The sequence below is a fragment of the Colletotrichum fructicola genome (assembly GCF_000319635.2).
Source record: "Colletotrichum fructicola Nara gc5 chromosome Unknown KSG_Nara_v1_contig07, whole genome shotgun sequence".
Lineage (NCBI taxonomy): Eukaryota > Fungi > Ascomycota > Sordariomycetes > Glomerellales > Glomerellaceae > Colletotrichum > Colletotrichum fructicola.
The window spans coordinates 2,224,066-2,234,598 of NW_027094057.1; the positions used below are offsets into that span (position 1 = coordinate 2,224,066).

Below are 10,533 nucleotides of genomic sequence, written 5' to 3' on the forward strand. Positions count from 1 at the left end.
CCTCCTCCTTCGAGAAGAGGCCAAATGCGTCTACATGATATCACTCCTCGCATTTCTTAAGCCAACCTTTTGTGTCTGATGCTGGTGGGGAACACCAGGTATCGGGCGTTGCTATGCATCAATGATAACGCATTTTAGGGACGGAAAAGGTTTTCTTATGATAGTCTTGGGAGCCCCGATGAAGGCGTTGCTGAGAAAACAAAAATGGCTTTACTTCTAGACGGCCACGATCGATAGTACATAGGCGGACGCGAATCGGAATAGATACCTAGGTTTTAGGCCAGTCGCCATGTCCCCTATGTGAGACGCTTAGACTTGCGGACATTGCGTCGGACGTCCTACTTCCTTTCACCTTGAGTGACAGCATGCAAGTTGTACTATCTGAGAGAGAACATAATCGATGACGAGGTCGGCAGAATCACCGGACTATTCAACATGAGCGCCGTTGGAACAATTCGTCCCAGCTTGTTCGGACGATCGTGTGAGGGTGGCATGTCTTCTTTTCTCTATCTCAAATCTATGGTTCCCCTACTCGAACAAGTGTGTACCTGTCTACGGATATATGCGCACAGCAAATATTATTACATTTCATCACCGCTAAACTGGTCTTCAAACACGGCCTGGACCAGTTGCTTCTTGTTAATTTTGCCCATGGCGTTTCGCGGGATGTGGTCGACGACCTTGAGGACCTGCGGGATCTTGTAGTTGACAAGCCGATCTCGGAGGGCCCTGCGCATGGCCATGGGCGACCAATGCGGCACGACGTCCTTGTTGAGGATGACGACGGCGCCGACCTTGCTGCCCCACTTGCCCGAGGGGACGGCGACGACAGCGGCCTCGGCCACCTCGGGGAGGGACAGCAGCTCGCGCTCGACCTCGAGGGCGCTGACCTTTTCACCGCCCGTCTTGATGATGTCGGCGCTCTTGCGGCCCTGGATGAAGTACATGTCGCCCTTGGCCCACGAGGCCTGCGCAGCGTTGAGCCCGGCGCCGTCGACGCGGCGGCGCACGGCCACATCGCCCGTCTTGAACCATTTGCCGCGGCCGTCCTCGCCCTCGACGAACTCCTTGGCGGTGGCCTCGGGGTTGCGCCAGTACTCTCTGAAGATTGTGGGACCGCGGAGCTGGATCTCGCCGGAGCGCTCGCGGCCGGTGGCGGGGTCGACGTCCTCGCCCGGGGGGATGACGGCGCCGGTGTCCATGTCGACGAGGCGGGCCTCGACGCCGGGCAGGGGCCAGCCGACGCTGCCGTCGACGCGGTCGGCGAAGTCGAGGCCGCAGCTGAGGGCCATGCCGACCTCGGTCATGCCGTAGCGCTCGAGGAGGACGTTGCCCTTGCTGAGGATCTTCCAGGCCTCCTTGATCGGGGTCGGCAGGGCGGCGGAGCCGGAGATGGCGAGGCGCATGTGTTTCGGGGAGACGGCCTCGCGGGTGGGCTCTTCGGGGTCGAGTGGGAGGGCCTTGTGGGTGGCGAGGAGGCGGGAGTAGACTGTTGGCACGACGGTGAAGAAGGTGATCTTCTCCTTTGGGGGTGGTGCGTGGGTTCCGTTGACACCGTTTGTCCCGTTCGTGCCATTGGTCCCGTTTGTGCCGTTTGAGGTTATGAAGGGTGCGGCGAGGCGCTTCCAGACGGCGTCGGCGTTGAAGGGGAACATGAACTCGATCGTGGAGCCGGCGAGGAGGGGCGTGAGGACGGCGTTGACGGTGCCGTGGATGTGGTGTAGGGGCAAGACGTGCAGGAGGTGGTCTGCCGGGGTGTAGTTCCACGCCTCGATGAGGGACTTGGACTGCGCCGTCAGGACGGACTGAGGGAGCAAGACGCCTTTCTAGGTGGGGATGTTAGCTTGCTGTTCAATATCCAAAATTGAAACTCAATGGCTCTTCCTGCGTACCGGTCTGTTCGTAGTTCCCGAGGTGTAGAGCATCATGCCCGCACCGCCGGCGTCAGGGCTGTCCAGCTCAACCTGCTCGTGCGGGGCACCACCCTGGTGTTTCTCGAGTTCGAGCTGCGCGGGCTTCGAGACGAGCTCTGTTGCTAGGACCTCCTTCGCCTTGGCGGCGAACTTGGCCGAGGACACCAGGAGCGAGGCTTCGCTCTGGTTGAGGATGTATTGGAGCTCGGCCGCGGGGAAGGCCGGCGAGAGGGGGACGGCGATGGATCGGGCTGCGAAGGCGGCGAGAAGGGTTACTGCGGAGAAGCGCATAGAGTGTCAGGAGCAATGTTCGTATTTCAATGGCCTATGTGAAAGGAGGGTTTGGCAGTTATTGCGATCTCTTGGCTTACCTACATAGTCGTAGCTGTTCTCCACCAGGAACGCGATGCGCTCGCCGTTAAGGTCCGGCTTGCCGGACGACTCGAGCAGCTGCTTCCGCGCGCGGCGCACATCGCCGAGCAGCTCACCGTACTTGAAGCGGCGGCCGGAGAGGGAGTGGACGACGGCGGTGGACTCGGGGTCGTGGCGGGAGATGGCGTCGAAGAGGGGCAGCCTCGGGAGGGATGTCGTGGAAGCCATTCTGAGGGATTGCGAGGCGCGCGCAGCGGCAGCGAAGAATCGGGATGTTTTGAGACGCGGGGGAAGGTTGCTGTAGGTTGCGGACGGTACTCCGGCGGCGATGACGGCGGCGGCGGCTGAGGACGGTGTTGTTGGCGATGCTCGGGAGCAGCAGCAGCAGCAACCGGGCCGTCGTGCTACATTCCGCAAACCGGAGGCCAACATGGGTGGGGGAAAGGGGAGGGGGATCAAGATTGATATGCGTCCGTTATCAATTGCGTTATGATTAAGGGATCGGAGGCCGGAGTGGATATTGGGGGGGACGGACCCCGTCGATGTGGTAGGCAAGGCAAGGTAGTGTTGCTCTCGGGAGTCGGGTTAGGTAGGTGAGAGTGCAGTGCAGTGCAGTGCAGTCTGCAGCGTCGTGGTGTATGAGGTGCCGTCGGAACTTTTTTTTTTTTTTTTTTTTTTTGCCCTATCTGTGCTGGTACTGGTAGCAGTGGTAAGTGGTGGTGGGTGGTCTGCGGCGGCGGTGTCAGGTCCCGGATCGGACTTCTCTGCAGGACCGCCGGCTGGATCTGCCGAAGACCGGACGGAAAACTGTGGCTTGCTTAGCGGGGCGTCGAGAAGCTTGGAGCACTCTGAGGTGGTGTGGTTGGTCTGTGATGCGGTGGAACGGTTCTCTGAAGGACAGTGGGAGTCGAGGGTGTGCGTGCGCCGCGGGTACAGTGTGGTGTCCGGCGCAAGTTGTGGTCCACGGAGGCCGTGATGGCGGCTGCTGTGACTTCCATGTTGGTGAAGGACCGTGGTGAGGTGAGGTGAGGTGAGGTGAGGTGAGGTGAGGTGGGTGGAGATGCCCACCATTCCAAGTTCATCCAATGTCGTGGGACGCGGGCAGGGTATGAATGAAGATGGGATAATCAGATGTTCCAGTCCAGTCTCTACACCAGCACGGCGGGCAGCAAACACCATCGTCACATCGTCACATCCATGGAAACAGTCAACAACACTACTACATCACCGCAGCACGCCGAGCGTTGAGAAACGTTAGTGGGGACCGTTTGAGGCGGCGGACCTTTGGGATGAGGTGCCTATCCGTCCCTCCATCGCGTAGCGTCCCATAGGGTTCCATTCTGTAGCTCAAGAGGGATGAGACGGACAGAAATGGGGGTGAAGTTGAGAAGAAGATGAAGGACAAGGCAAGACGTGTGCCTCTGTGCGCATGTCGGCTACGTATCCGTACATCTTGATGCTGCCCATCTCTCCTGTCGACTCACCTTCCTCACCGTCGGTACTTCGGCTCGCTCTGCTCATGTGAGGCCGTTGCTGCTGCTGCTGCTTTCTCCTGCTTGATGCTTGCTACATCCTGCTTGCTGCGCTTCTTCTGCTTCTGCCGCTGCAGAACGGCGCCGCAATCACACGTCACCACCGCACTTTCACTCCTGGACTCTTGGAGTTCCATGCAAGGCCCACGTCGTCCTATTTAGAAGCTCAGTTATTCTCCGCCCTCGTGCATTGGCGACATTGTGAATCAACAACAGATAGAAAGTTTGGGACGGCCGACGGGGGCGTTTGGGCCTTGCTTTGGGTGCTTGGGGGATGGGAAGGGAAAAGCAGATATCTGGACACGCCTTTTTTTGTGATCAGGTGCCAATGGTGCCTTGCGCTAAAGCGGAGCTGTGCTGTGGTGCCCGCAAGGCCTCGTGCTCGCAGATGTCAGAGGAAGGGATGCGCGGTGACGGTGACGGTGACGAGGGGGGACGGTGACGGGGGTTGGGAAACACGCGGTGAGCGTTTCTCTGCGTGCGTCCTCTGCCGCCAGCAAGTGAGTGACTCCTCTGAGCTCTCTCCCAGAGGACACTAGCCTCTCCCACTCCGCGCGGGCGGTATGCAGCCCATGCTGTGGACGGTCAACAAATGTTCGAGATGGTCACCGCGTTGGACCCCCCGGTTCGTTTCTGTCCAACGTCTTCCAATGGCTTTCTAGCCTTCTTCCAGCCCGGCCCACCCTGCGCACTAAAATCGTAAATGTGACTCCTCATCATCCCTTTAACGTCCATTGGGATGTGACGGGACCGGCATGGGGAGGACACACCACGGGTTTTGACAGGGGGCAGATGGTCCGTGGAAAGAAGCAAAGAAGAAGGGCGGTGGGCATAACAGCGAACCAGAATCCAATGCAAAAGCAAAGCTAACCACCTCACCTCACACTCACACGAGGAAGGCCTGGCGCCAGGCCCGGGGTGTGTACTATGGTAGGCAAGAAGCTGAACCCAAAGGTGTCAGCCAAGCGGCGGGAACACGGGGAGAAGGGGGCGGAAAAAAAGTAACAAAAAAAAAAAAGAAGGTGAACCATGGAAGGGCACGGCTTGGAGGGGCGATGGGCACATCTGGCACCATGGACCTGGTTGCAAAGAACAGCCCGACCCAACCCGTGGGCCCGGCCAGCGAAGCCGTAGAGAACCTGGAAACGCAACGCTCATCAGTGTGGATGGATGATGGAGAGAGTCTGAGGTGAAGTTTTCTGTAAAACAAACGCCCCCCGTGCCCTCCCACTCCCACCCGACTCTCCTCCCCGGCCGCCGCTCCCTTGTCTTCCCTGGGCTCTGGAAAGACTGGAGGTGAGTTCCCTGGGAGTGGGGTCCGCCGGTTACCAACCGGAAGGACAGAGGCGCGCTTCCCGGCCCGCTGATTGGCCGGCATCCCGGTGCCATGTTGCCTGCCAAGGCCATCCCGCATGCCGCTCTTTTCTCACCGACACACCGAAACTTCTTCTGGACCCCTCACCCCCCGTCCCGGGGTGTTTGACGAAAATCTGCTGCCGCACCTCTCTAATTTTTTTCTCCTCCCATACACGCACACGCACGCACACAACAACAACCTTGCAACCGTACCTGAAGCCTTACCGCACATTCGGTCTACGCTACACACTCCACGTCCATCCTCTCTGTCGCCTCTTGCTCCCCGTACCCGTACCAGTCCACACCGCGCCCTCCGTACCTAAACCGAAAAAAGCTGTTGGGCTAGCAAATCCCTATCCAGTACACGCGCGCAACTTTGCTTATTCCCTGTCCTTGTCTTGTCTGTTCCTGGCCCTGCTTGCCTGCTCGATTGCTTGCTTGCTTGTTTGCCGTGACCTTGACCTCCGCCGCCGTGTCTCCATCCACTCTTTCACCACACGCTCTCTCCAAGGTACGCCAGGACACCTTGCTCACCTCCTTTTTGCGACACACGCCTTCATACTACTTCAAGTCCCTCCCTCTTCTCTCCTTCTTTTCTCCTTTCCCCTCTCTTCTTATTCCCCATGAACACATTCCGCCCCTTCGTCGGCAGGATTGGGAGTTTGACCGGAGGATTCACTACAACACCAACAACACTACACATACCAAAGACCTACACTCAAATACCGATACCAATGTTGCGCAGATACGCCCTCGGTTTCTCGGCTAACGCCAGACCGCCAAACATGTCGTCCACCACTCCCATCGAGGACACAATTCGCGCCAAGGTACGAACGTTTCCCCCTCCAAGTCGACGAGACGAAAATGTTTGCTGACATGCTCCCAAAAGGTCACCGCCGCTCTCTCTCCCTCCACCCTCGAAATCTACAACGATTCCCACCTTCACAGCCACCACAAGGCCATGCAAGGCCAAACCTCCAAGGAGACACACTTCAGGTGAGCATCCCCCGCGAGGGGTGTAGCAACGGGCTTCCTTTTACTTACACCAATGGCCTCACAGACTGGTCATCGTTTCCGACGCCTTCGGCACCAAGATGCAATCCGCCCGCCACCGCATGATCTACGCCCTGCTCCGCGAGGAGATGTCCGGCGAGGGCGGCATCCACGCCCTCCAGCTCAAGACCCTGACGCCCGAAGAGGAGGAGAAGCAGAGAGAGGCAAAGGCGGCCAAGGCCGCCGCCAAGCAGGCCGAGGCTGAGGCCCAGTCGTCCGACGACTCTACTTGAACAAAGAGGGAAAAACAACGACGACGAAGATGAGATGACTTTTTTTTTTAAACCAAACCACGGCAACGAACAAAAACGAATACCAAATATCGATATGAGAGAAACGAACGACCACACCAGTTGGGAGAAGACGAATGATGGGGCAAAACCAATGGGAAAAATTTCACACCACCGGGCATTTTTTTGGTGTAAACTGTAAAACGGAGTCATGCTTGCTTGCTGCGACGAAATCACACAACTTTTTTACGAACGAATCGGATAACGAACGCCAATTTGTAACGGGATTATCGACTTTGGCAAATGTTTTCTACAAGGGGCATTTAGATACCTTCAAGACTCTTCAGAGAGCCGGTCGCGCGAAAAGCACCACTAGATCCAGTCTAGACAGATTGATTGCCTGAGCAATTCAGAGTTGACTTTTGCTTTCAGAGTACCATAACTGAGTCCGTACCATTATAGTCTAATACAACTCTACAAATATCACAAGCTTGGGGTATCATACATGTGTAACACTGAAGACATTTTCCTCTTTCTCATCCCGCGTGAAGCACCAAACAACTTCCTCCCAAGTAACATGGAAAGAACCAAATCACACCTAACGTCACCGTCATGTGAATCGTCGGGCATCAGACAAGCTGCGTGTTCCTGGAACACCCTCCGAAGACAGCTTAAGCATCCCCGCCTTTAGGCGCAGGAGTGGATCCAGGAAGACGTCCCTGCTTGAAAAGCTTCGCGATCTTTCTTCTGTACGCCTCCTGTTTTTCCTTCTCCGTTTTCTTCGGCTTCTTGACTCGTGCGTCTTGGGTAGAAGCGGAGAGGGTACTCCGTGCCGGGCTGCTAACCGCAGGACGCGAAGGAGGGCCGAAATCGAATGAAGCGGGTAGAGTTCGACGCACGGCAGTCTTCCCCGCTCCCGATGTCACTTTGTTTCCAGGAAAGGCGGCCGCGGTCTTCGGTGCTGGCGGTGGCGTCTCTGCAACGGTTCCAGTCCGCCGTCTCTCTGACAAGGTCCCATTCGCTTGGTCGATGGCGGGGACCTTCTGTGGAGTAGACCGATCAAGAGGGGAAGTACGATGGGCTGTTGGGCTCTCATGCTTGATAATCTTCTCTGGACCGGCCGCTTGGACTGATGTAGGGCGAGATCGCGGGTGGCTCGAAGCGAAAACCAGATCATCATTATTTGAAGTAGGTGACTTTTGACGTCGCAGCGTTGGTGTGATTGGAGAGACACGACGCGGAGGTTCCTCGGCTGCCATTCGTTGTTTGCCTTTGTCTTGTCGGCTGGGGTCCAGTTTTGGTTCGGGTAGAGAGGCTTCATCGCTGGTCTGCTCTCCAATTATGGGAGCCTGAACGACCTCTGATGCAGCTTGCACCTCCCTAGGCGAACGCAAACCTTCAGCAGGCGAGCGGGGGACCGTAGTGCCAGAGGCGCTGGGTGGTTGCTTCGTGTCATCCTTCCTCATACTGGCTACTGGCAACGTCGGTGAAGCGTGCTTTCTCGCCATCGAGACATTCGCGGCCGGCCTCTGCGGCGTTTCAAGAACAATTGGCGAAGACGAAATTCCATCCAAGAGCCATTTCTTGGCTTCTCCGACCTCTTCGGAGTAGATTTCGAAGATTCGATCCAGATTCTCGGCCGTTACCACTTCCTTCTGATAGACGGGCCGGTCAACATTGGCCACGTACCATCTTATGGCTGACATTGGCTTTGCAATAGAGGACGACTTATCTACTTCATCCATATATGAAGTGTAATCGTCCACGAATGCCCGGATGAAGTCATCGTACAGCCATTTGGGAAGCTGATGCTTGCGCTGAAGTCCCTTGACCACAATGCACGCCCTGACAAAATCGGCAACACTCCCTGTGAAAGACGGGTATGCGTTCTGGAAAGCCTTTGCGGGTTGCTGCGAGAAGCATTCCAAGGTTTCCTCTCTAGGAGCATGCAATGGAAGCAACATGTTGCCTGATTTCGCTGAGTCGTTTTCTGCGTTCTCCACAGCCGCTTCGTCTCTGACGGGAGCTGCGACTGCAAAAGGCTCGCCACTTGGTTGGCGTTGTAGCGCAGTAGGGTTGGCGGTTTGCGCAGCTCTTCTCTCTCTTGCCAGTCGTGAAGCCTTCGCCAAAGGCTCAAGAGCTTCGTGATTCAGATCTTCAGGAAAGGAGAGCTTTCCATTGGTTTGCTTCGAGATTGTGCGGTAAAGACAGCCGTCGGGTTCAGCCCATAGACTCAAAAGATCAACTCCTCCATCAATGGCTAGCTTGGTGATATTCTGCAAGGTCTTGAGACTGCTGAAGGAAAGAGTGGATCGATACTCCTGCAAAAGCGGCGGAAGCCAGTCGGACTCCGCCCAATTGTCATTCAACCACTGGATGAGTTCCCGTTTGTCATCTGCCTTCTTCCAACGTACGGGATCGTCCATACTCACGCGTAGCACTGGCTTTTCCATGCCAATAGTCTCCTCTTCAGCATCTTCTATGATCATGGGATCCCGTTCCTCTGCAATTGTTGCCCTCTGCTCGTCTGTAGTTGTGGCCTCCGGGAGACCTGTGCTTGACTTCGAACCCGAAGGTTCTGCTTGTGAAGCCAAGAAATTCTCAGCTCCTGGAGCGCGGGCGAGGGTTCTGGGAGCACCCGGGGTATCGTGAACAACTTGGGGCGCTTGAGCGGACTGGTGGGAGTCGGCCGCGTATGTCGAGGCGATGCAGGGGCCTGATGATACCGGTACACGATTCTCTCGGGGCTGAGAAAGAGGAATCGTAGGCAACTCATCTGGCGTTGCTTCGAGCGGGCGATCAGCAGTGGATGCCCCAGGGGAGGAATCGAAGGTGATGAGTTTCATGTTTCGCCTCTCCTTAGGAGTCGATGATTTGAAAGTCATTCGCCCGTCATTATAACTTGATGGAACCATGCTTCCTTGTCCGCACGGGGGGCTGGTGGCAGCTTCAGACCTCGTCAAAAGGTGGGCTGCGATTCGATTGATGGGCGGCGTTGCTTGGAAAAGTGCGTTCGGAATGGCTGTCTCCAGTTCGTCTTCGAACCCGCCGCTGCTGGATGGGAATTCCTCAACACGGCGGCGCTTCAAAGTTGGCTGAGGAAAGTTGGCCGGTGGATCGAAGCGTTTGGGGGCAGGTATGCTTGGTGATGAAAACTGGGGAGGACTGCTTGGGAGGTTTGCCGTTGCTGCTGTGGCAGGAAGCTGACTTTCGATTCCGATTTGAGACTTGATGGAAAGGGTCGGAGATGCAGGTTGGTTGGCCGAATGTCGAGGGCGTTCTGGAGATGAAGGCCAGGAGACCGGGGTTCCTGGAGGAGAGGAAGAAGATGAAGAAGACTGCCCATGGTCAGAGAAGTTGTGAACAACAGCTGGTCTTGCGTTTCCCGTCGGGGAAGGCACACTCGAGACAGGTGCTCTTGGCTTCTGTGCCGGGGGTGGAAGGGTACGGGCTGCGTGGAATTCTCTGAGGCTTTCAAGGACCCCGGCAGGGAGGTTAGGTGGTCCATTGGTGTCTTTGTGAGATGTGAACCAGGAGCCAGGTCTGTCAAGGAGCTTTTGCTGGTCCTTGGGCACCTTTGCAAGGTTCCGGCTGATGGTGTTACCTTCACTCAGAAGTGCTTTGAAGGACTGAGGCGCGGAAGAGCCCGGACTGCCTCCCAGACCAGTCATTGTGACAATGGATGTGATCTATGTTGGTGGGAGGGAAAAACTGTGCTGATTGGCATCTGTGCTGCAAGTGTAGATCGCCTCACTTTGGCGCAAGTGCCTGGGTTGATGCTGGTAAGGGTGTTGGAAATGATCGAGAGAAAGGTCAACAAATGGGAAACTTGTTGACTTCGGGGACCTGAACTGGAAACGGATGGGTCTGGTCAGAAGTTAAAGTCACCAATCCAAGCCTCAACCTGAGGTGGCCCAGAGAGGTATCACTTCAAGTCGTTACCCCGTGGACGACGGGACTTGTTGAAGAGCTGGGCGGGTGGGAAGCTTGCTGGAGGTGACGCGCCGGAAACGCGTTTTTTGGTGTCAACCCTTAAAGTCCCCTCCAGCGTGCGCCTACCTGAGGTCACATAGCGAC

The 10,533-nt window shown here is 56.6% G+C and overlaps 3 protein-coding genes across 3 annotated transcripts; 1 reads left to right on the plus strand and 2 right to left on the minus strand.

Moving 5' to 3' along the window:
• Positions 1–581: 581 nt before the first annotated feature.
• On the minus strand, positions 582–2,513 carry CGGC5_v012330 (Acyl-CoA synthetase family member 3; the record flags this gene model as incomplete). Its single annotated transcript, XM_032029787.1, has 3 exons — positions 582–1,826; positions 1,893–2,188; positions 2,285–2,513. 3 exons carry the CDS (start codon positions 2,511–2,513, stop codon positions 582–584), a joined length of 1,770 nt encoding a protein of 589 aa, XP_031890332.1.
• Positions 2,514–5,958: 3,445 nt separating this feature from the next.
• On the plus strand, positions 5,959–6,459 carry BOL1 (BolA-like protein 1; the record flags this gene model as incomplete). The annotated part of the gene is made up of 3 exons (XM_032029786.1): positions 5,959–6,000; positions 6,063–6,169; positions 6,234–6,459. 3 exons carry the CDS (start codon positions 5,959–5,961, stop codon positions 6,457–6,459), a joined length of 375 nt encoding a protein of 124 aa, XP_031890333.1.
• Positions 6,460–7,127: 668 nt separating this feature from the next.
• Positions 7,128–10,127, minus strand: CGGC5_v012332 (uncharacterized protein; the record flags this gene model as incomplete). The annotated part of the gene is made up of 1 exon (XM_066152677.1): positions 7,128–10,127. The coding sequence occupies one exon, from the start codon at positions 10,125–10,127 to the stop codon at positions 7,128–7,130; it is 3,000 nt and encodes a 999-aa protein (XP_066008036.1).
• Between the last annotated feature and the right edge of the window lie 406 nt (positions 10,128–10,533).